The 26,385-nt window shown below is 38.3% G+C and overlaps 1 protein-coding gene across 1 annotated transcript in view; it reads left to right on the forward strand.

The window, feature by feature from the left end:
• Window positions 1–1,953: 1,953 nt before the first annotated feature.
• Window positions 1,954–26,385, forward strand: part of PTCHD4 (patched domain containing 4) — a 172,907-nt gene continuing 148,475 nt past the window's right edge. The window contains exon 1 of the mRNA XM_037844361.1: window positions 1,954–2,379. Within this exon, the coding sequence (XP_037700289.1) occupies window positions 1,954–2,379 (426 nt within the window). The remainder of the gene's footprint in view (window positions 2,380–26,385) is intronic.

Below are 26,385 nucleotides of genomic sequence, written 5' to 3' on the forward strand. Positions count from 1 at the left end.
TGAGGATGGGTCCTTGGGCTTGTTTGTATTCATAAATGCATACATCTCCAAGCATCTAATGAACAGTTCCTTGTACTATCATTAAGAAGGTACACACAAATCTACTTTTGAAACACAACTTTCTCTGTGAAGGCACTCCAAAAGGACAGAAACTTTGGAAAGCAGGTTTCCAGTTCACAACAGACTTTGGATTTTCTCCACGAAATTTCTTCATATTCTTCCCAGAACATGAACTTGTGAACGTTCCAACAGGGAAAAAATATATATATAATATATAAAAATGCATATATAACATATATGTATATATTATATTTTATATATATACACACACATACACACACACACACTCATCTTTGAAGTTGATTTGATCTGTGTGCTGAGAGTTCCTCACCCTCACAGTTTTGGGTACAGAGGGAGGAAATGTACCTGGTGGGAGTTTTGTTTCCCATGTGGTGAAGGTGACTCACTGTTTTCCATATCATGTGCTTCCAGTGTGCCCCCCTCACACACACACACACACACACACACACACACACACACATACACATCTAGCCCTCTTCTTTCAAGCTAAAACTACTTGCTGGATATCCTCGAGTGTGTCTCTCTGGAATTCAACTCAGAAGAAAATTAGATACCTCTCTGTCTGCTTCATCCCAGAATAAACCAGACTGCTAGAAAAAGTCCTCAGAGATAAGGGGGGGTGGAAGGAAATAAAGGCAGAAGGAGCTGAAACCAACTTTAAGAGCTCTCTGTCTTTACACTCCAAGAATACAGAAAGCGAGTGTAAAGTTTTATTAGAAACCACACATTGTCTGTGGATCTTCACTTTCAAAATACCCATACACACACACACTCTCTCCCTCATGCACACAATTACATACACTCACACCTGCACACACACCAAACCACAGGACGACTGCTTTTGGCAAATGCCTCCTCTCCAATCACCAGAGCCAGGAAGGGATCCCTAGCTCTCCAACGCATCCCGGATAAATGGGGGTCTCTGGCAGTCCTCAGCTGCAATGGACTAATCTGTGGAATGACAGCGAGGAAGGTGTTGCAAGGAAATCCGTGCTTTGTGGTATGTTAAAAATGCAGCATCATCCTCTCAGGTCCTTTTCTTAGACCTAAAAGCAGAATTCAGAATTCGAAGGCACAGGGAAACTGGCGGGGCAAGAAGCCTGCCTCCGGGAGCCCTGGAGCTCCCTCCTTAAGAGCACCATGTCCCCTTTAGGCTCTAATTGCTCCTGTTCCAATGGGCCAGCAGCTCCTTCACCGGTTTCCTCTTCCATTCATTCCAGCCAGGAGGAGAGAGGGAAAACAAAACTCTAAAAATAACTGTCAGTGTCTTAAAAAAGGACAGCTTAGCTGACCCCCGCACACACAAACACCCCTCACCTCTCCCGCTCTTCTCTTCCCCTCCCTCCACCCTCTCCCCCATGGGCCACATGTCTGCTTCTTACAACACCGAGGCACATGGTTCCAGTGAGGCACCGAATCCCGTCAGGACTCAGAGGAAATACACATCTGTGAGACGCTCTGCACGGAGCCACCTCCAGCGAGGGAGGCCGGGGGACTGCAGCACCGAGATGAAGGGCTAGACCGAGGGAACGCTGCTCATGCGGTGAGAGCGGGCACCGGAGGCGGCAAGGGCGCGGAGAGGCGGTGGAGGGGGTGGGCCCCGCGGCGCCCCCGCAACGCCCGCCGCCCGCCTCCATGCGCGCTGTCAATATTTGCCGCCTTGCTGCAACTTGCTGCAGTGTTTGAAAGAGTAGTAGGAGCGCATGGAGGTGGGGCCGGGGAAAGACCAGGCGGAGTGCTGGGGGGGGGGGGGGGCGGGATGGTGAGCGCCGAAGGGGTGGGGAGGCGGCGGCGGCGGCAGTGGTGAGGGAGGCTGGCCCGGAGGGGGTGGGATGGGGGGGAGGGGGGTAGCCCGGCGCTTACACATGTCACATGTGCTTTTTAAGACGGCCGGGAGCGCCTGCGAGGTGGATCTGGTGGAGGATGCTGCGGCAGGTGCTTCGAAGAGGGCTCCAGTCGTTCTGCCACAGGCTGGGCTTGTGCGTGAGCCGGCACCCGGTCTTTTTCCTCACCGTGCCCGCAGTCCTGACCATCACCTTCGGCCTCAGCGCGCTCAACCGCTTCCAGCCCGAGGGCGACTTGGAGCGCCTGGTCGCTCCCAGCCACAGCCTGGCCAAGATCGAGCGCAGCCTGGCCAGCAGCCTTTTCCCCCTGGACCAGTCCAAAAGCCAGCTCTATTCGGACTTACACACCCCTGGGAGGTATGGCAGGGTGATCCTCCTCTCCCCACCCGGGGACAATATTTTGCTCCAGGCTGAGGGGATCCTGCAGACCCATCGAGCCGTGCTGGAAATGAAGGTGAACCACAAGGGCTATAATTATACTTTTTCCCATCTGTGTGTGTTGAGAAATCAGGATAAGAAATGCGTGCTGGATGATATTATTTCAGTGCTAGAGGATCTCAGGCAGGCTGCCGTCTCCAATAAGACAACAGCCAGGGTGCAAGTGAGGTATCCCAACACTAAATTAAAGGTATGCTCCTCCTGCATGCTTCTGACAATTAAAGAGGCAGCACTTCATTTCTTGCCCTAAACAAGCAAAGAAAATGCAGAGGTCTCATCCTTAAGACTCAGAAGCTGATGCTTCTTTCATTTCTGGGGGGAAAAGATGGGCAACTGAGTGAAGAAAACAGACAATGAATGGTCCAACTAGATATTAAGAAACTCAAAGTCAAACAAAACAAATGACAAAAATGAAAAAAAAAAATATGAAAAAAAGTTGTTTCTGAGACCCTGCAATTACATCTTTGTTCAGGGTTAATAAATCAGTGAATGGAAGGGGGAGGGGGAATCCTGAACAATTTGGGGGATTTATTTTCATGATGGGGCTCTATGTATTTCTTATTACTGATTACACATCCACCCGGTACCATATTCACCTATTTCCATCCTCAGCCTGGCTTGATTTTGATATGAAGGGAGTTTGTGTTTCTGTGCCCTGTGAGTGTGTGTCTGCAAACAGTGGCTTATGAGTGTAGTAGGGATTCTGGGAATTAGATGTATGCATGTTTGCTTAGCAAAAGAAGCAGAAATTTTCTGTTTGTAAGAACAGTGATGTGCACTTAATTGATGTACTACCAAATGGAGTTCTGTTATCTTCCTTTCCCATTAAAACTCCAAACCAAAGAGAGATTATTGTAATAGCCCAATAGCAAAAGGAAAGAAAAAAATCCACAGTCAGCAATAATAACAAAGGCTAATTATCTCAGCATTAAATATATTGTGCTCTTTAGGCTCTCAATCCACCTTTTGTTGCTCAAATAAGATTTCTGAACTCGTTCTACATTGTAAGGATTGAGCTGCTGCAGGCAATGAGGCATGCAGTCCCCAGGTGACTGAAGTTTCAGGGACAAATGTGAATTCCCAAAGAGTCACTGCACCATTTGTATGCCTGACCTGTGCATGCTTCAAAAACGGTACAACCAAGAACTCCTAAGACAGGTGTTTCCCCAGAAGAAGGAATTTTCTTTCTTCTAATGTGTGGGAAGGTATGTGAATGCTACTGTGAAGATAATGGAATAGGAAGAATCCCAGCTCCAATAAAGAGATGGCCTAATATAACAAATCACTGATATTCCTATTTTTTAATTGAACAAAGTCAGCATCCACATACATTAAAAAAAAAAAAAAAAACTTTCTTCTTGTCCCAAATTAAAATAAAATGTAATGTACTTAGAAACTAGAGATTCTTCTGGAAACCTCATGACCTGCCTCCTTTTAACATGTTTTCCTTTGTAAATATCCAGAGCCTGACAAGAGTTTCAGCTTTACAAAGCTAAGAAGTCCCTTGAGAATTCGTGAAACTAGACAAATGATTCATCAGCTTTAAGTTTAGGGAGGCGCTTGCCTGTTTCATACTTATTGAAGGAAAGTTGATGGATATATGTGGTTAAGCAGCAGTGCTTTTTGTTTCCTGAATCCTATTACTTACCAAAGAAAAGGATGTGTTGGAGAGGTAATCTACCTAGTTTACAGCCTTTTAACTGAGTTATGTCCTATGTCAAACATCTAGTGTAAAGACAGATTTAAAACTATTTCGTATTTAAATTTCAGGGTGTTTTTTTTCCCCTATTGGCAGATTTGCAGTTCATTAGGATGCATTAAAATTGTGTCCCTTTTTTCCTTGTTTGGGCAGTCTTTTCCAGGTATAAGAATTGTGTCTTATCAGTCACTGTGGACATTTTGCTTATCTGGCAATTTCCTTGTAACATTTACAGTACAGGGTTTACAGTACAAAACTCTGAGGTATTTCATTCACTCATTTAATAATCTTTGAGTTTGCTCCTACAATTTACCAGGTACTCTTTTGGCCACTATAGACAGAGTTTGGGGCAAGACAGGCAAGGTTCCAACTCTCATGGGATTCCTACTTTCATGGGGCTTAAAAGTGGTAGACTTCAGTATTCTCACCCAGAGGTACCTACAAGGAGGGACTCTGCTGTCTTTGCATAAAGCATTGAGCTCACACCATAATAGGCTATATATAATAGGGCTTCCATCTAAACTTATCAACTGTTTGGTTGATGTACAACTTGGTAAGAGTCGGTGGATAATCACATAAGAATGGAGTGATTTATTACTAAGATTAATGTAGTAGAATTATCCCATTAATCATAAAGAGAACAGAAGTATTATATATTGACCCTATAAACTGTAAAGTTCCTTATTCTGCTACATTCTAATATTGGTGTGCCCTCAAATATGTTGGATTGACCTCTCTGCGTGGCATCAGCAGGGGTGCTCACGCTATGCTTGTGTAAATGAACCCCTTGAGAATCTTTGGAGAACAATGGACCCTCTCAGGCATCCATGTAAACTTCCACATGCTTGTATAATATTAAATACAATTTCTGAGGGATCATAGATGCCTAGAAACCTATCAAAGGGGTCCTGGGTTAAGAGCTTCCTGGTACAGAGCAAAGTGAGATGGCCTTTTGTTTTAATTAAGTGTTATCTGGAAATGATTTTAATTCATATGTGGTATAGTTCACAATGTATAGTTCCCACAATGCTGATGCGTGTTAAAGAGAGAACTCCTGGTATATAGGATTTGATGGGAATTTATGTTTCATTTTCTAACCCTTTAATTCATTTTGCTTTCTTCTACTAAACTTGGGTCACCACTCTTCCCAACTCTGTCCCAAATGGAAAATTTTAGTTCTGGAAGGTGCTATTTGTGAGCAAGAAATCAGGCCTTGAGGAAAAATGCAGATTAAGAAGAAGAGACTGGATATGTAAGTAGGAACAGGCAGTCACTTGACATGAAAGAAGCAGAAGATCATTGCTTAGAAATAATCTGAGTTGTAGAAACACTGACTGATGGAGAGGAGAGGTCAGAAATTTTAGTTAGGACAAACAGAAGGGATCCTTCCAAATATTGGTAAGACACCCAAGTAGTCTTGACCATAGAAAGGTTTAGAACTTCTGATAATCATTATCTTGACAAGGTCTTTCAGACACGCAGAGACACAGAAACTGCCTTGTATAAAATTCCAAACACAGGCTTAGAGAAAGCTAGTATGAAAAAAGCAGCAGTCAGTTTAGAATACCACAGAAGAAATGAAATATATGCACATTTTCAAAAGCTGTGTAGAAAAGACGCCAAACTCTGAAATCTCAGCACCTATATAATATGAACTCTACAATCTTACCCTTCACTACACTCTTTATATTATTATATCCTGATTAGGCACAAAGAGCATGTCTTAGATTCTTTCTGCACTATTCTCTTTCCCCATCCCAACCCTGTCCAGTGCTGAGTAGATAATGTGTTTATTTAAAACAAACATTTGTTAGTTATTGATTGATTTGGACATTTATATTGCAAAATATAAATTATCATTACTTTTGGAACCTCTGTAACATGCTTTTATTTTAAAGGTATCCTCTATACTTTCCAGATTACTGCAAAGTAGTTTGACCCTAATAAATTTGGGGGCATTTTTTTACCTAATAAAATTTTTTTATCTTATTAAGTAATACAATGTGGCTAGAACCTTTAAGTAAATACTTAGCATATTGATGAAACCACTCTATTGTTTAAAATGAAACAAGCCCTCAAAATCCTTAATCAAGGACTGCTCTGGACACTAAGAAATGTTGTCCAGAAAAGAGCTCACATAGTTACAGGTAATGTTTCCTGCTTCTTAGATAGACCATCTTGACCTCACTATTCCACCTAGCTTGTTCCAAAATAAAAGGCCAGAATAAAAGAGAAAGGTAAGGATAAAGCAGACAAATGTGGTCCTTGGAGATGGGTTTGATTGTAGATTTAGTTCCAACATCTTGGCAAACAGTGAGGAAGGAATGAAGTAGATTTGTTTCCTTTTGCGACCAGTTCTTCTAGTTAAAATTACGTTAATAATCACACCTCTGAACAGATGCTTCAGTGAAGTCAGTATGTACTTACTTCAGTGTACCACATTTAAGAATAGGAGCAAAGATAAACTTTCTTGTTTCTTAATAAAAGACAGAATTTCTTTGGGGTTTGGAAGATTTTGCAATAAATTATTTAATTCCAGTCTCAATGAAAGTGAAATTTAAGTTACCATGGAAAGTATTTTTAGGGATTTACCCCCAAAATTTATTCCATAGACTTCTTTCCCTAATTAATTATAAAACCTCATAGGATATATATGCCAGGATTCTTCTCTGATATTTTGATTTAAGCATTCTTTTCTGATTCAAACTCTTAATAAAGGAAAAAAATTGCCACCTTATCAAATGCTCAATTTGTGTCTTAAGTGGTGCTAGGAGCTCTAGACACAGTTTTACAGCTGAGGAACGCCAAGACTGGGAGGGTAAGTGACTTCTGTGACGTTCCTGAGCTAGTCAGTGGTGGAGCTGGGATTAAAATCCAATTCAGTCTGGTTGCAAAGTTCCTATTCTTAACCATGATACCATAGTAGGTCCTACCACATCCTTCAGCATTCTGGGCAATCTCCACCCTTTGTGCCAAGAAAGAACTAGGGACATAAACCCTAAGCCATCTCACATCCATGTTCAGAGTCAACAGCCTGATCTTTGATGCCAGTCCCCTGAATCACTCATAGTGAACAGAACATAAGAAGGTGACATGGAATGAGGCTACCAGTTTAGGCAAACTCCCTCCCGCAGCCTGCTTGGAAGAAGCCCAAAACAGTTTAAGAAATTCCTCATTTCCACATGATTTCACCCTTAATATCATTTCACATCAACAGAATAAACTAGGTTGCAGCTCCAGGATCAGCTGAAAGTAGGAAGCTTGTAATGTGGCCCAAGGTTTTGAACAAAGGGCTTCATGCAAACTAGCTTGGGTTTTTCTGTCTCAAACTGCTATCAGGAAAAAAAAAAAAAATTATGAGATAGCATGGGAGAGAACAATGTGAACTACATTGAGAAATAGTCAGGACATCTGGGTTCTAATCCCAGTTCTTCAAAGTCCAGTTATGTGACATTGGACAGGTCTCATCACCAAGTGGGCATCAGCTGCTTTGTCTGTAAAATAACAGAGCCACGCCAGGGGATTGCCATGATTCTCGTCAGTGGATGAAGTTCTATGATTCTTATGTTGTACTCCATCACATGGTACAGTTGATCCTCCTTATTTATGGATCCCTTATTTGTGACTTCACCTACTTGATAAAATTTATTTGTAAACACCAGACGAAGACTTATAGCCCTTTTGTGGTCTTTCACAGGTATATGCATAGTGGTGAAAAATTTGTGTCACCCACTGCACACATTTCCAGTTGAGATTGAGCAAGGTGATGCTTTGCTGCCTTCTTTCAGCTCTTGTACTACAAACATGTGTCCTTTTAATGGTATATTTAGTGCCACATTTTTGCATTTTCGTGTTTTATTGGTGACTTTGCTGTTTAAAATAGCCTCCAAGGGCAGTGCTGAAATGCTGCCTAGAGTTTCTAAACATAAGAGGGTGTGATGTGCCTTATGGAGAAAATACGTGTGCTAGATAAACTTTGTTCAGGCATGAGTTATAATGCTGTTGACCATGAGTTCAATGTTAATGAATCAACAATAGATGTTAATAAGGTGTCTTTAAACTTAGCACACATAAAACAGGGTTATGTATTGATCACTTTACAAAAATGCTCTGACCAGAGGCTTGCAGAAACCTAACCCTGTATTTCTCCTAGAAGCAATGGTTCAGTATTGGCTAATTCAGTATTTGTGGCAACTTTCTAGAACATAACTACCACCAGTAATGAGAAGCTACTATACATAAGTATCACTGCAGTGATTTTGGGAGTATATTCTAGGATTCTTTTCCTCTGGTGTGAAGTAGATGTGCTTGATTAGATTTGAACTATGCTGATTAATGGCATTAATCATTGTTCCTTAGCTAAATTATTTTGCATATATTTCATGCCACCATAACGGTATAAATTCATTCTTTCAACAGACTTTTCTGAGCACCCATGTAGGCTAAGGACTTGCTTAGTGTTAGGGACATAACCCCTGCTCCTTGGCTTCACCAAAGACCAATTCAAACCAACTTAAATAATATTTCATAAGTGCTTATTTGTTTCTTTTTATTTTCTTCTTCCAATTTCCTTACCCTCATCTGATCTAATGGTGGTTTCCCCAATATGCCAAGGCCACCATATGCTTGGGATGGGTGGGGGAGAAGTCAAAAGGGACACACACATGATGGAAGTGGAGAGGGGCAAAGACCACTTGAAAATGACTCCTTTGCCTCTTCTGCCTCCTTAAGCACTAATTAAGTTGATAAATTTTTAAAAACTTTTCTACTTTAAAAAATTATTACAACTGAAATAATCTATCATATTGTGCTTCTCAAAATATATTGTCTTTGAAGGATATTTTGCATTTTAACTGATTAGCTATTACTACAAGATTGAGCCATGTTGCTTTTAACTCAGTTTTAGAGTCTATTGGCATATGCTCAGACCTATTCCAGATATATCTAGACATTTCCACACATGCTCAATATAAAGCCTTTTAGAAAAGAAATCTGGAAATTTCAGTCTTCTAAATCTGCCACAATCCTAAAGTGGACGTCAGGTCTATTTCTTCCCTAACTTAGTCAAACAAATTACCCAGAAACCCTCCCCAGGGTGGAATCGTAGGAGTAACTCATTTCTCTGGATTGTCTCTGCCCGTGTGCCAGGGACAAGGTTACATTCATAACAGCCCTGGCAACCTTCTGATGTAACTCAGGTGCATGCCAAATTGCAATGTAAACCACAAAATTAATTTAATTTTGTTTTCTAAGACCTTGCTCCTTAAAATTTTGCATGTGGAATAGCAGCATCAGCAACAGCTAGGAGCTTGTTAGAAATGAAGACTCCCCAGGCCCCACTGCAGACCTACTGATGGGAATCTGCTTTCTAATAAGATTCCAGGGTGATTCATGTGCCTATTAGGGTTTGAGAAGCTCAGGTCAAACATGCAAGGTTGACTTTAGTACAATTAAGTCATGGCTTGAGTTCAAAGTAAAATGTATTGATTCAAAACAAAAATACCATAAGAACATAGGGTAATTGACCCCCTGGCCTTATCATTTAGGCAATGATGTGAGGGAGACATGGAAGAAATGCCTAGAGAATGATCAGATGGCTGTTCTGCATTGAGGAACCCTCATCCCTACCCTCTGTAGTTGAGTCTGTCACCTGGTTAAACTAAAAGCTGATTACTGTCATTCAATCTTTTCTAAAAATGTTGAAAGTAAATCTGGCCATCTCTTTAAGAAAAACAAAAAGTCAGCAGCATTTTCCTCAAGCCCTTTTGAACTTATTTCACAATAGCAGCAACATTAAGCCCTCGTTAGACCCAATTATGTTAACATTGTGTGAGAACACAAGGTATAGGAACCATACATAGGAGCAAGAGTATTTGGGGAAGTGAAACACAAAATTACAGTGGAGTATATTTTTAGAGTGGAACTGCAGCCCATGCCTTCCTCAGACGGGATTATTATGGCAGAGCCGTTCACTGAAATCAAGGCTCATTCTCTGTCATTCAGGAGGAATTCAGGGCCTTTGAAAAGTGCCTGATGAGCAGCCCTCAGAATGAATGAACTCAGTTTAGTCACAGGATTTGTACTGGAACAGCAGTGTTTCCTTTCCGGGGCTACCCAATGTGGAGAGGCCTCACCTGGGCCACCCTAACTTTTTTGTACTGTCTCAAAGGCCTGAAGGCAGAGTACAAGCTCTGGGTTATGGAAAGTCAGAAACATGTTTAAAGGATTCTCATAGCTTCAGGAGATTCGGAAAGCAGCTCCAAGTGGTCATGGTTTGACTGGATGTTTAGTGTTCTGGTTCTCCTTCTGTTTCTCTAATGGTTTTCTACACATTGGTGGTTCACTCCCTTTCTGTCCCCATAAGGGAGTGCTCCTATAAGTCAGCCTTTTACGTTGTTTGATCTCTAAAAATTTTCTTTCACTCCAAACATCTGCTGCCTTTTTCTAATGGTTTCAGCTCTTTTAATGGCATTTCCATTCTGCTATAATTTGCTAAATTCCAGAAATCTCAGTCACCTATGATTAATGCTTCCTTCTCTCGCCCCCATCCAGCCAAGACATATACACAGTATTATCTAATTAACCACCAGATCCTGATCATCATATACAAGTTCTCAAAGTGTTGTCTTTGGAGCAGCAACATCAGCTTCACCTGGAAACTAGTTGGATATGCGAATTCTCAGGTCTAGTCTCAGAATCAGAAACTCTGGGGGTGGGGCCAAAAAAGCATTCCAGGTGATGCTAATTCCTTCTAAAGTATGAAAAACACTGTTCTCCAGTAGTAGCACTCAATCTTGACCAAACACAGGAATCACTGAGGAAGCCTTAAAAATACTGATGCATGTCTCCCATCTCCAGAGATTCCAATTCAGTTGGTCTAGGAATGGTTGGTCTGGGTATTGGGATTTGTAAAAGCTCCTCTGGTGATTATAATGGATTACCAAGGTTGAGGACCAAATTCTCCTTTTCAACTTTCTTTTCATTTCTTTGTCTTTACCCTGGGCCTTCATTACCTCTTACATACTTTATTTATGTGATAATCTAATCTCTTTCAGTATAAATTCTCACACTTGCAAATTAGTCATGTTGCAAGATCATATGCATCTATTGGTTATATTTTCCCCATCAAAAACTTGCAGTAGTTTTCCATTGCCTGAAGAATAAATTACAAAGTCCTGACCATGACCATCGTGACCTTCCCTTGGCCAGATCTCCAACTGCACTTGTAGTTTTAGGAAACAGTATCACATATGCTGCAAGCAAACCAAAGCATATACACTCTGAACTTTCCTGTTTTCTTACCTTCATTCATTTTGCTCCCTTTGCTTGGAATTTCTTCTCACTGTCAGTATCACACGTATCTCTTAAAAGCTGGGCCTCCAAAGCCACTTTTTCCATGGAGTTTCTCTCAGTGCTTCTAAAAGTACAAAGCACTTCCATGTACTTTAGAGGTAAGTAGTTTCCTTAATCACAACCTAATTTGTATTATATACTTTTAACGTGTCTTAGTTAAAATATAATTGGACATGACTAGTGAACTAATAGGGCTGGTAAACTTGTTTGCATAAATTGATTTGCCTTAGAGGAGTTAGCCTACAAGGAGGAGATCTGGGGTTGGGGGTGTGGGGAGGTCCTTGGGGCAAATTTCCAGAAAACAGGAAAAAACTTTTTTAGAATAAGTATGCCCAAATATTGCATTCTTTGCTTATCTGAAATTCAAATTTAACTAGGGATCCTGTATTTTATCTGGCAGCCCTAGCACCATAGGAATTTAAATAATCACATCAGAGACCTCAGCACAAACTTCAGAGTGTCACAGGGTCACCAGCACCAGTTCTAACTTGCAGCAGTGGCTTCAGGTAGCTTCCTGAGCAGTCGCCATTAGCCAGGGGACTGGAGAGGAAGACCACAAAAGGGCTACTTGGGAACTAATAAAAGGTTATGGCAAGGACTCCCAGAAATACATGGGTGAAAGTTTGCAGGGGCCAGAGTTCCCATCTTATTGGAGATGCAAACAAGTGAAATTTAAGTTACTCTTAATATGAACTCATTTATATACTCAAGCATTCGGAAATCTAAGTTACATTTCATGTTTTAATAATTCCAAGTTTTTTATGCTAGTGAAATGAAAATTGAATAATTACATGAAAGAAACTTTTCCAAGAGGATAGATATACTGGAAAAAGATTCCACTTAGCAGAAATGCCCTTTGTTTTATATTCTAAATATGAGGAGATGGCATGTGTTTTATATATATATAGATATATACACACACATACACACACACACACACACACATACACACACATACATATATATATATGAAAAACTGAAAAATTAAAAATTTTACTAATGAAAATAGATGATAGTGAAAATTTATAGGATGGAAATATTAGCAAGTCAAAACCTAACCTCTTAGTGCAGGTTACCTTTTCCATATATGAAATATTGCATTAAAACAAAGATGAAGCATGCAATTAATATTTGTACAACATAACTAATATGTCTATGTGCTGTTTAGAGCCCATATTATTTTCTTTCAAGATTATAAAGTTTTTAAAGTCTGGGATCATAACCATTCATATTTCTAGTCTTCTCCACATAATCTGAAAGAGCCTTGCCTATGAGAAAGTAAATGATTGATAAAATGCAGTAAATTTAAATATATTTGTTTAGGAAGGGGTTTCTCATTGAGTGTTGATTCTAGTTGTCTGTTATCTATTTAATCCAACATTTACAATATTTTTCCACTGAAAGTAGATTACATTGGATCCTTTCCTAATGTCCCAAAGCTCTCCCGAAGTGTCCATTCCCCATGGGAAAAGCCTACTTTGTCATTTATCCCTTTCTGGTGACCTGGTTTTCCTGCACAATGCCATTTGGGGAATAATCTCCATTGGTCAAAGCCTTGGTGGGTAGGACATAACCTGCAAGATGGGGCACCAGGACAGGTGCCCTGGGAGAGATCCTCACCCTGCTATAGCTCTACAGGGGGATGTGGAAAGCTCGGATCTGAACTCATTTAATTACCCCCTTTCACAGACAGAGTATACCTCTCTAAGGGATTAGTACATTGAACTGATATCAGCAACTTGACTTTCATTTTCATCTCAACTAGTTTTTCCTTGGGGATTGCTTTCAAGCAATTGGATCCTTTCTAGGACATGGATCTTCATCTAGACATTTTTTTACTAATCACATCTTATCAGGGTGGCTCTGACTAAACAATGTTTGTATTTATAGAGTTAACTTGTCTTAAAAAAAGTTGCTCTCCGACTTATTTTCCTCCTGATAGAAGAATATGTTGGTAACTGAAAACAAAATTAATAAGAGGTTCTCACTCGCCATCTTTGTCTCAGCTCAGTACCCTGCCAACTTAGTGCTGGTATTAAAGTAGCCTTATAAGCACTCATTGACAACCTGGCTCACACAAGCTAGAACAAGTAGTTTTATTGTGGTGGGTCCTGTTTCTTAATGTGTTGAAATAGGGAAGCTGAGTATTGATTGAGTCCCTCTTTTAGAATTTTTAAGTAATGATGAAGAGGATGGTAAATAGAAAACAAATATTTGTTTGAATCCAGTTTCACCTTTTACTAACTGCATGACTTTGGTTATATTACTTAACATTTTTGCCCCTTAGTTTTTCTATCTAAAAACAGTGTTATTAATACTCGCTCTGCAGACTTTCAGAATTTCTTGCACTTGATAGTTTCTTAATAAATTATAGCCATTTTAAATCAATATATACCCAGTAACACCACAGAAAATTTAGGAAAACAAGTGAAAAATCACTCACAATCTCACTCATCAATTATGTAAAAACTTTCTTTCTGTAGTCTTTAGATGTCAAATACACAGTTGCCATCAAAGAGTACATATCTTTTTTGCTCCTCTTTATTTTCAGTTTTTCATGATCTTTTTCATAATTATCATGTTATGGGTTGCACAAAAGTCCACCAAATGGCTCTGACATAATTTAATTAAATATTCATTTTTTGTTACCTTTAGAATATTTCTGGGGCAGTATTTCAGGGCTGATCTTTCACAAGCCTTAACAGGCATAAGGAAGAAAATAAAAACCTTCTAGCTTGTCAATAAAAACTGTGGAAAAAGATCCTTTTCTTATGTGAAAATAAATGTTGCTTTCATAAGTCTATGGACTTATTAAACTAAAATGCAAATATAGGTCAACAAGTTCCAGGGCAGCATGTGTCCCAAGAAAAACCTTGGATGGAAATTAGGAGGACTCAGGCTATTTATAGACTACCTCCAAAACACTGTAAATTGCTTTGTTGAGAAGCAGATCCAAGATTAAGCTTCTAAAAGTACCTTGTGACTTATCCTATTATGGAAGTAATTTTACTGTTTTCACTTGGTATATCTCAATGATTCTTGAAAGAAACACTTCGGGAACTTCCCAATTACATGATGCCTAGAGATACTCTCCAGACCAATTGATTCAGAAACTCTGGGTCAAGAACCTGAGCACTGGTATTTTTATGTTTCTCTGATTGTTTCAGTGGATAACCAGGTTGACAAATGCCGGTGGACCTTGGAACAGAAAAAGAACCACCTCCCCTCCACCTCACTGCTCATGTCTTTTTCAGACAAGTAAGATGGGAGGATAATGGCACACTTTAAGCAGAACCCATGCTGTGTCCCATGTAGTTAAATTCAGGCTCAATCTTGGGTCTTAAAGGAGAGGACATTTGCTTGACATCAGCCAACACAATACCATATTGCTGCCCAGTAAGCTGCCTCCATGGGAGCTCTCTAGCCAAAGGGGCAACTCCACCCTCTCTTACTTCTCTAATCTGGTGTTCATTGGGCAGAAATATGATATATAATCAATTTGTTATGCTCCAAAAATATCCTGGATTGCTCATCATTGGGAAAATACATACATTGACACTTTAAAAGGCATCCTCATTTAATATATTTCTACAAGGATATTAAAGGAGAAAACCTGTAGGCTCCTGGTAAACATTTACAAGTATGGTGAAAGAACGAAAAGTAATAATACATATTGATAACTCAAAGTGTAATACGGGACTTGAAATAAACTTTCAATTTTTATTAAATTGTTCCTTGCTTCCTATTTTCCATCAAAATAACCTAAATTCCTACATAACCTGAGGTGGTCAGTGTTTGCTACTAATTGATTAATGCTACTCATTATTAATCCATCTTTTTGATAACCACATAGTAGGAGAACAAGAAATATTTGTGAATGAATGAAAGTCTGGTGAATCCCTGATTTGGATTTAACTGCCATATTTTGACTATTAGAAGCAAAAAAGTAAAGAATTTAAAAATTCTTCCAGTGTCTTAGCTTAATGAAGACTTACTAGACAATCCTCAGCCAAATGGTTTGTTTTCTGTCTCTTAGCCTATGAAAATAATATTGTACATCATTTCAAGATGTATGAGTTCTAAGTAGATCAACTACTAGATTTAGCAGTTGAAAACTTTAACTCATTCATCCAGCTTCCCCAAATCAGTGTGGTAATTCAATCCATATTAAAAGAGTATCAACACAATGTCTAATTAAAGGAAAAGTATGTTCATTAAAATGCAATGAATATTTAAAGTAATTGCAGCTACATAGAAGCCATAGCAATCTATGTGTCCTTCTTGGGTCAGTAGAAGGCATTTCCATTAGCAGCCTAGTGGGTTCACAAATCGTATACTCCTTCTCTTATAATTTTTAAATAGCAAGTATAAATCACTTGATATAATAAGGTGAAAGGATGCTTTCTCAGTCAATATGAGCAAACATGGTGTGAACCACTGGCCATCACTACAGGAGAGCCAAACTTTTGGCACCCCACCTCTACTTTTATTTCAAATACTTTATCTTTCCCCAAAAAGGTACAGAATACCTTTCAAAATTGAACCCTTACTCATTTCACAGAGCCAAATGAAACAGGGAATTAACTCCTTTTCTACATACTGTGCTAAAAAAAAAAATGTGTTAAGTTATTGTGACATGCCTCAAAGAAGTTCAATATAAACATCTCATGTGCATTTATTTTCACAAGGCTCATCCAGAGATATTTTGGAAGCTTATCTAGTCTATACACTGCAGAAATTTCTGTATATACAAATTTCTCAGTGGCTTACCCAAATATTTAATGTCTTTCTGGGAGAAAATTATTGCTTATATCTATTTTAAGTTATTTTTAAAGTAGCTCAAGATATTTCACTTTGTTCTTTTCAGTGAAGAAGGAGAACCCTGGGCATTACCATCATTTATGAGTCATTTTCTACCTGTGACCTTGGAAATGGTCACGTTCTCTTGGCCTTCTCCTCTCTAGCTGAATAATCTCTTACACATAGACCTCATTCTCAGACTCTCAGCATTTTTGCTTTTGGTTCTGGCACATTAAACTTTTAAGTTTGGTAAATTAATATATCTCCTAAGTCTTAAACGCCTATGTTGTGTTCTTTATAAAGACAGCCAAGTATATTCCCTGACCCACACATTTCTCCTTCCTGTATGTGCCTTGTCTCAATAAATGTAACTTTTCATTTATTTGCTTTTCTCAGTAGAGATTTATTCCATGGTTACATTATTTCAGACACCGTACTAGGCACTGACTCTCTCCTCCAGCAACCTATGTCTGGTGAGAAAGGAAGACAAGCAAATGGGAAGTTAGCACAGTTTAGTAACCTGAACCTTAAAATTCAGTCCAAATGATCCAGAGCTCTGAATAGTCTAGAGTTGATGCTACATCAGATTCAACCTCCTCAAGGGCTCAAAAATAAAAAAAAAAATTTTAAAAATTGGCTTTTCTGGTGGGGGAAATCTTTCAGAGATGCTTATTTCAATTGGTAATACATGTTTTCTTTTCAAAATGTATTCATTAAAATTGAGGTCATTGGAGAGCTGCTCTCTGTAAGCAGGGAACTATTTTGCAATAATCAGTTACTCTGAAGGTTATGAAGTCAGCATAAAATCCCAATGCTATAGACTTAAAAATGAATACAAAGCAGGAAATTTTTTTGTGAATGCACCAAGAAATATCAAGATGAAAAGACATGAGAGGTATTAATCATCCACAGGACCTGGCCAGAAGATTGTTGGAAAGTGGAACTTTCCATGACCCCCCAAATCATCCTTACCCTCAAGTTTTTCCCTAACTAATGTGTAATAATTATTAAGATAGCTGTGGGATTCTTTAATCAGCAAAAGTGAAGCATATATCCAATGATAAGGCATCTTTTACAAATTATGAAGCTACTGCAGCTAAGATTTTGAAAAGGCATGAGCATTTTTAAGAACAAGGGAGAATATAGTCAATTCTTTTGTTTATGTAATATCTGGTTTAATAAACGTTTCTCTTATCTGACTTAGTGACCACTTGGGTGGTATATCAACATTTTTATTTCCATAAAACAAATTTGTCATTTCTGTATTTTTAACAAAAGGTCATGTTAAATCTTTCTGGACCAGGATGGGTAAAAATAATCAACAAAGAGTATCTCACATGTTTACTGATCCAAAGGCTGTTCAAATATATATTTCCTCCTAAGTTTATGTAGAAAAGTTTGTAGTATTCTAAGTCTGTGTTAAGGAACATAGGATAGAAATGTGCCTTTTCCTTTTTTCCTAAGGATTCTTTGCACTGGTACAAAGTGAAGTACAGCATTAAATAATTGTCCGATGAATTCAGTCATCACTGATTGAAAATCTATCTATTGTTAACTACTATATAGCTAACATTTTTGTTTTGTCTTACTTATCTCAGTAATTATCCCAGATATCTGTTTTATTGTTCTTTGTATGCTTGCTTTAACTTTGACTTGGTGAGACTGCAAGATGGGAAATCCTTTCTTTGATTTTTTTGACGTCAGGGAGAGACCAAGACATGTCTGAGGTGTGCCCAGAGGATGATGATATGAGCTAACACAAACCAAGCACTCACTGTGGGCAGGCATGGCTCCAAAACTACAGGCAGGAACTCATTTGAGCCTCACAATGGCCTGATGAGGAAGCTGTTTATATGATCCTCATTTCACAAAGAGAAAATTGAGAAATAGATGGTTAACTAACTTGCTAAAGACCATTCAGATTGAGCTGGAGCCAGTATTTGAATGTAGCCCCCTGACTGCAGAGTGTACATTCTTTCCCACTCCTAAATCATTTACCAGCCATATGGGTCCCCCAATTTTTAATTTTGGTTATACATAATATTTCTAAAGTTATCTTGATGGTTTTCCTGTGAAATTCAAAATTACAAATGGAAAAGAAATCACTCTCTCATCAAATTCATCCTCACCCAGAACTAATACAAGAATACTCCCTATAGCACTTTTTCCAGAAGCAATTTAGACAGTTTTATTAAGTTCAATTTATGTACACTTCACTTAATTGATCAAATTTCTGCCACTTTTCTTGGAATATACTTCTAAAGCCCTAATAAACCTGATTAATATCATGACACTTCTCTATTATGAAACTATTTCTCTTTATTATGATATTTCATTATTACTTTTTCTATTAACAATATAGAATGACCCTAAATAATTCTTTTTTTTTTCCTAATAATTCATGTTAAAACCTGGTTTTTATGAAAACCAGAAATTAAAGTCCACACCCTGGCTTTATAGAAGGGAACAATTATAAAAAGAAACATATTTGATGTAATTTTAAAATTAATTTTCTTGCCCCAAATTCAGACTGGGGGAAACTGGCCACCAAAGTCCATCTAATGTTATTTAGTAGTCACCACTCTGAGGCTATCCAAGAATATTTGAAGATATGTTCAGTAAACATTGAGATAGTCCTTACTGTGTGCAAGATACTATTGCATTATGTGTTTTTGAAGCAGTGTGAAATATTATCCCTAACCTCAAGGAGTTTACAACTGCATTGAGATGTCCCATGTATACAGTGAGTCTACAAGGCAGTAAATGTCCAGTGGCGGATATAGACACTACTTGATATAGAAATGAGTTCAGAGGAATGATGGATCACCTCTATGTTTCCTTAAGGCTTTTAGGATGAAGAGGGACTTGAATTAGTTCCAAAAGAAAAGGTTGGAATCAGCCGCAGAAGTGTAGGGAGAGCACTTGGAACAAAAGAACCAGTCTTTAGAGCATGCCCACTCAGGTGGTAAATTAGCATTTTTATTCCCATTAAATAAAAAGGAATAACTGTTTTGTATTTACTAGACTTGGGCCAGGTGGGTTGATTAGAGTCCTAGAACACTCTCTTGAAACAGGTCGTTATAGGACCCTCAAGTATACCAACATTTAAGGGCGCTCAAAAAATGTGTAAATTCTCCACTTCAGGATTTCTTAACCTCAGCAGTATTGAAATTTGGGGCAGTATAATTCTTTGTTGTGAGGTCCGTCCTGTGCATTGTATGATGTTTAGCAGCTTCCTGGCCTCTACGCTCGAGATGCCAACCTCCTTCCCCCTAGTTTTGAAAACTAAATACAAAGTCTCCAGACATCGCCAAATGTCCCCTGGCAGTCCAAATTTCTCCTCGCAGAGGACCACTGCTCTAGTTCTATGAACATTCAGGGAAGTAGTTCTCTCAGATTTCTCTTCTCCTTCTGTAACACAGGCCATCAGGGAAAATCATTTTTGTCCAGCCTGAGTCACTCATTTTGCATGCTGTAAATCTTCTTCAGAGGTCATGAGTGTAAGCCTTCCATGTCAGGAGTACTCCGTCCACTCAGCAGGAAGCCAAGCTATAATCTCTGGAGAATTTCGAGACTGCCCAGTGAAAGCTACTAAGAAATGCTCACTGATATAACTTCTACACTGAAGAAAATCTCTCCATGCTTGTTCACTTGTCAAAACTGCCGTCCCATTTAGATTAGAAACCTATTTCAATTGTAAATCTAGTTGGTAGGAGGAGCTCAGCATTTAGGAGAGAGTACAGCTGGTGCTTCCTGGATGTTAAATAATTCATCTTCCTCAGTTTGGAGACTCAGAGACAGCTGACCTGAGATGCTGAATCCTCAAAGGTAATACTGAAAAACCTAGTCATTAGCAGTAAGAAGAGAAAAGATCTGCTAAATCACAGAGGCAGTCCTTCACAGCTTTGGGATAAGCTATAGAAAGAATGCTATTTGCTAGCTTGATTTTTTTCCCCATTTTGGTATTATGGATAAGGTAGATTGCCACAGGCGGAATTTTATGAAATTCAGTTAGGCAAAATCAGCCTTTTACATTTTGTATATTGTCATGCTGTGCCACTCATGTATAAAGTACATTTTGCAAGTGAAATATTTTGACCTTTCTAAAAATTATTTTCCCCAGAAATCAGAAGGTAATCATGGAAATGGGGAACCATCTACTTACTTGTAGTTTGTAGAAGACAGATGACATTTGAGCTATTTCTTAGTGATAAATATTTCTCTTTAAGTGTTCTATTCTCATTCTTGGCTATTTAATACATGAAATATTTTAATCCAAATTGTCCTAGTACCTGTCCTAAACTCAACTCTTATTTTTAAATTACTTTGGAAGCTGCATGAAATCCTCCAGAATGCCAGGCTCCAGCAACATAGTAGTTCTGTAACACATTTTTTAGGTAACTAGTAATCTTAGAACTTCTATTTCTGTACCCTAAAAGAGGTAGCGTTTTTACCAGAATGCCTATTTTCCATCTTAATGAGACAATAAGCTTCTTCATGTTTGACAGTGTTCATGTGTGTGCATCTATCAGTGTAAATTCAATTCAACAAATGTGCATTGCAGGGCTCTAGTAAGAATTTACATTGCTAAGTGACCACAGATTTTTCTGTTTTGATGAAGGCTACCTGAATGGTTGACTCCATATGATATGGACAATTAAAACTACCAATTTTTCCTTTGGTCAGCCTCTATACATTTTTATTTTGGTCCACTGATAGCAAATGTAGATGAGGGTGAAAGGTAAAGGAATTGTGCATGCAACCATTGCAGTTATCAAGTCAATATAAGTTTCCAAATGATAACTTTAGTTTCTTTATCCAAGGGGATTTTCTAAGGGTACACTTATATAAAAAAATTGAATTTCCCAACTAGAGAAAGGCAAGATGTGATTTGTAGTAGCTATGTTCTTTTGAAAAAGACAATGTAGTCATTAAAATAAGAGAGAAGGGGGGAGAGAAGGGTTCTAGAAAACAAAAATCTCAGTTTTGGTGTTTTCATTAAAGTCTTTCCTCATCTCAGAAGAGCCAAAGTGAAAGTAAAACCATTTTGGTGATTGGACCCATGGGCCAGACAACACAATATTCAGGCTCTGACAGTGAATTCAAGAGACCACAAGCAATATTCAGTTCATAACAATGGTACGAGGAGAGGTTTTATGAGCATATACACCATTTTTTCCCTTCTTGATGTTTTCTTCTATAGTTAGGGCTATAACCTGAACCACTCTAACTTAATAACACAGCATTCTTTAATATACCCAAAAGAGGTACATTTAATTCAGACAAGCCTCTGTTTTATTATGCTTCAAAGATGGCTTCCTTGGGAAGCCTCAGTTTACGTACATTTTATTTCATTCAAAAATCGACAAGTCATTTTCAAAAAATGTGAGTATTTCCTCTGAATGTCCGTATGGTTCAGACAAATTGTGAAGTGACCAGGTTGGCTCAGTTATTGCTAAACCAAGAAATGGCAACTACTAAAACTATAGCTAACATTTTTGAATAGGCTTTAAACACCTTGTTAAGGTTTTGTTCAGCCATTCTTTCATTCGACATACATTTTAGTGAGAACTCCTTAAATGCCAGAAACTTGCTGGACCCTGGGGAAACAAAGATGCATTAAACCCAATCCCTGACCTCCAAGCTGCAGGGGTCAGTGGTCAAAATCCTCATCTCTGGAATCAGACAGATTTGGGATTGCATCCTGGCCTTGTACTTCCTAGTTGTGTAATGCTGGATAAAGGACATCTCTCCAAGCCTAGGCTTCCTCATTTATAAAAGGGGGATCATGACAGGAACCATCCTATAGGTCACCGGGATTCAATAAGACACACCTTCAGTGACTGTAACAAAATAAGCAATGAGTAAATGTTAGCTCTTATGCTCTGAAAGGGAGAAACATTAAAAATATATAAGTGTGGTTAAATTATGAAAGTTTGTAAAATGGCACTGAGAAGTTCTTGGTACCTTCAGAATGAGAATAATGTAAATGAACCATCTATGTGGGTGAAGGCATTGCTGGAATAATAAAAACCTGACATTTTGGAAATATTACAACTCCTAGAGATTTTTAAATGAGATCAAGGAATTACTCTATTCCTCATCTCTACTAAGTTTAGAGGAGAGAATGGAATTAAACTATAGTAAAGGATTAGGCCTAAGGGAAATGTTTTAATTCTAAAGGTTGTTAATGAAATTTATCACCCCCAGTAAAGGTATATTTAGAAATATGACATGCAGCTGTCTTCCCAGGATGATTTGGATGTAGCACTGACTAGAACCAGAGCAGTGAAATCTTTAGGATCTTCCTTTCCTCTTACGATTGATTCAGGGACGATATGCAGAGTTGACAATGTAAAATAAACCACTGTGGCAGAGATGGAGAGGCTGTAGTAAAAGTTCAGGAGAAATTGGTGGCAGTTATATTTCTAATAGAGCATAGGATCATTTTATAACATACGGCGTTGCATAGCCTTGTAAAGTTTTGATACAGAAACTACAAGATAGAAATTGTTTGCAAATTTCTGCTTAAAATTGCAGGCTTCAAATCTTATGGTGCTATTGTATTGAAACCCAACAGTTAATTAGATGCTGTTTGACAGGATTTTGAGGACCTTGTCATTTGGAACACATGTCAAAAGTATTTGGTAATTTAAACCTCAAAATTCCCATGTTCCTTCATTTTCTAAATAGATAAGTTACTTATTTCTATAAAAAGAATTCTAGGCACAATGAAAAATGGAAGTAAATAAAATCAGAGCACACAGAAACCTGCTTTTCATGCTCTAGACCAGGTGTCAGCAAGATTTTCTGTAAAGAGTGAATGAATGGCTGTGTACTAATAAAACTTTAAATACTAAAACAGGCAGAGGCAGGATTTGGTCTGTGGGCTGTAGTTTTCCCACCCCTGCTTCAGACAAAAAAAGCGTCATTCTTTCAAATTGATGAGTAATGTTTTCCCTCTGCTGAGTATCAGACACCTCCAGCCCCAAATTTGTCTTTTGGATGTGTGTTTTCCTTTTGCCTTCAGAATGTTGCATCTAGAACTTCACTTGGACTCAGAAGAAAATTAGACAAATATATTATAAATATATTGCAGGTTTGTGACACAAACCTGCATTCAATTTGGAATGACTCTGTGGACACTGAAGGATGGGTGAAAAGAAAATAGTTCCTGATGACATGCAAATCCCCTTGTGGTAAATTAAACTTTTTGGCTGCAGGGAGTAGAAAATGTCATATTCTTCCTCTTCTGTGCCTCAAATTGCTCCCTTCATTAAACTTCCTGGAGATGAAAGTGAAAACATTAAAATATTAATGAAAATACATAAAATAGTAGTGTTAAACTCCCCCTGGGAATGGTCTTATAAAATAAGACTTTAACTGGTCCCTGCAATGAGGTTCAATGAGGAAAAAATGAAATTCCCATTCTTTATTCCTTTCCTCTATTCTTCCCCTCAAACCACTGCAATTTTTGCCTTCTAATTCTCAAATATTTCAGGCAATTTTACTTTAGATTTTTGGATCAAGTGCCTAAGTCTGAAAACTTTCTGCTTCTGCCTCCAGGTTAAATAGCATCTTTTCTTTGGGTTCTTTATAACTGTTACAGTGTGCCTGATAAGCTTTATCCCCTCCAGGAGGCAGACAGCCTCACTTTCATAAATATTTGGCATCTGGAAGCACGTTTTTCATTTTTGAATATTGTTATGAGCTTGGTACCTATTTTTGGTGGCATTTCTTAGAGACATTGTGCACAGTGAGAATAGCAAGTACAGGCATTTGAATTTAAGGACTGATAACTGTTTTAGGCTTGAGATCTTATCCATGCCTCTAGAAAGCATGCCTTATAGCAAACCTGTGCTATAAGCAATCACTAATATCTTAAAATAAAACTAAAGAAATATACAAAGAGGACAAGTATGCTCGAGGCAAAACTTCGAGACTAAGGCAAAAAGTATTTCAGGAAACAGAATCCTAACATTCCTAGTCTTAGGCTTCTGATTTTGAACATCACAAAATGCTGTCTCTCTTCAACTGAATGGAATAATTAAATATTTTGTTATGGAATGAACAACGTTACTCTAGCACTTCTATGAGGTGTGTGCCTCAAATTGGCATCTGGACGTTACTAATATTGCTAAGGATACACAGAACAGCAGTTTGGATCAGAAGATTACAATTGTTGGAAAATCATTCTGGGAAGGCTTGGGATTGACATGGAAATTGATTGAAATGAAAGATAACTTAAAGGCAAAAAAAAAAAGCTTGTGCATATTTATCTATATTAAAGGGGTGTGCATCCCTCCTCTGCAGTGAATACCTTCAATATGTGGGTTTGCATACGCCTTTGAGCTTTTTTAAGTACTTGTGTTTCTCTTTGCCTCAACTCTAATGTTTGTTCCCCCATATTCTCAATTTAGTAACTAATAATTTCCCTCAGTTTTGTATACTGTGGAAACTCAACAGATATGTTTGCTACCTCAGCTCAGGAACTAGACCCAAGACCACTGACTTTCATCAGAAATCTGAGAGATGTTATTTTGGAAATCTTTCTTTCTGGCCACTATTCCCTGGGTAAAAAATAAATAAATAATGAGAAAAAACAGGCAAGTGCTTGAAGTACTGGATTTTGTTGGCAGTTGTTTCTGATTAATCACTTTATTGATCGTTGTATATTTATTAAGTTTCCAAAATGTCAGATATCTGCCTATTGTTTGGACTGAGGCAAAGCCTAGAAACTGTGGAATATAGCTGCAGGTTAGAACAATAAGTGGGAAGAAACTGCAGTGCAGTGGCATGGGGGAAGTTGCCTGACAAATCCAGCAAACAGCATGCAGAATAACAAGATTGGGTCAGAGACTTGATTGGAAAGGGCATGTGTCTTCATTACAGTCCATTTCTCTGCCCAGAGTGCTATATTTCTATCTTACTCTGCAGCCTCTGTGAAGGACTTCTTTTAGAGGGAAAGGGGGGTCCTCTGGCAAAAGACATAGACTGGAGCTTATATTTTGATGGCATTTTTCGTGGAAGTACATTGTATTGTATCGGATTGCATTTGCATTAGTATTTTCATTTTAAAGATCAAATACTTAAGATTTCTGGAAGCAAGTGATTTCCCCAAGGTCACAAAGCTAGGAAAGAGTGGTTTCAGATCCAAGTCTTCTTCTGACTCCAAGTTCATTGTGTTTGTCTTTCTGTATGCTACCTGCTAGTAAGCTATGTGGATCCATCCCCATTCCCATGTAGGAAGCCCCTGTTTATGGGCCTGGCTTTTATTATTTAGCTTTTTGTTTTATTAGAGAAGTTCTAGGTTTACAAAAAAATCATACCTAGAATACAGACCACTGACCACCCTATTATTAACACTTTGCATTAGTGTGGCACAGTGGTTATAATTCATGAAAGAACCTTTTTTATTATTGCACTGTTAACTATAGACCATCGTTTAAAACGTAGTTCACTGTGTGGTACAAACCTATGTGGCTTTTAAAAATAATTTTTAATCTAGTAATATATATACAACCTAAAATTTAGGGCCTAGCTTTTTATGTGTTAAAGTTGAACAACATGTGTGGTGGTTGTTCAACATGTAAGCAAGAAGTTTAAAAAGAAGGTGAGGAGTGGCAAATTTTCTTTCTCTTTTCTTGGATTTAATCAAAGAGAAGAGAAGAAACTTTTTATACTTAACACATTATTGGTCTCTCATTAATATCCCCCACCTTTCACAGACTGTGAACTTTGAAAGAGATGGAGCCAGCCAGTTCGTTTCCTACAGTTATGCTTGAGCACCAAGATTCTAATCAGTCCATCGGTATTTCTGTGCAAGTCTTAAATTATACTGTTCAGCAAAGGAAATTTTCAATGTGAAGCCCTTTCATCCAGCAATCATAACACTTTTACATTTTTAGGAGATATATAAATATTCACAAATAATTTCATATGGCATCCCCCCAAAATAAAAGGAAATCAGCCAGACTAGAAGGGAACAAAGATTTGACCACACATATGCTAGTAATTATAGTCAAAATAGTTGCTGAGCTTCAACTTCAAATTAGGTCAGTTTTCTGGATCCTAGGAGATACAATTAAAATGAGCTTGACTCTGTCAAGAAGAAAATGGTGAACTATGTATTTTTCCTATGACTTAGTCTTAAAGGATTCATGTACTTAA

Source organism: Choloepus didactylus, chromosome 7, assembly GCF_015220235.1.
Source record: "Choloepus didactylus isolate mChoDid1 chromosome 7, mChoDid1.pri, whole genome shotgun sequence".
Lineage (NCBI taxonomy): Eukaryota > Metazoa > Chordata > Mammalia > Pilosa > Megalonychidae > Choloepus > Choloepus didactylus.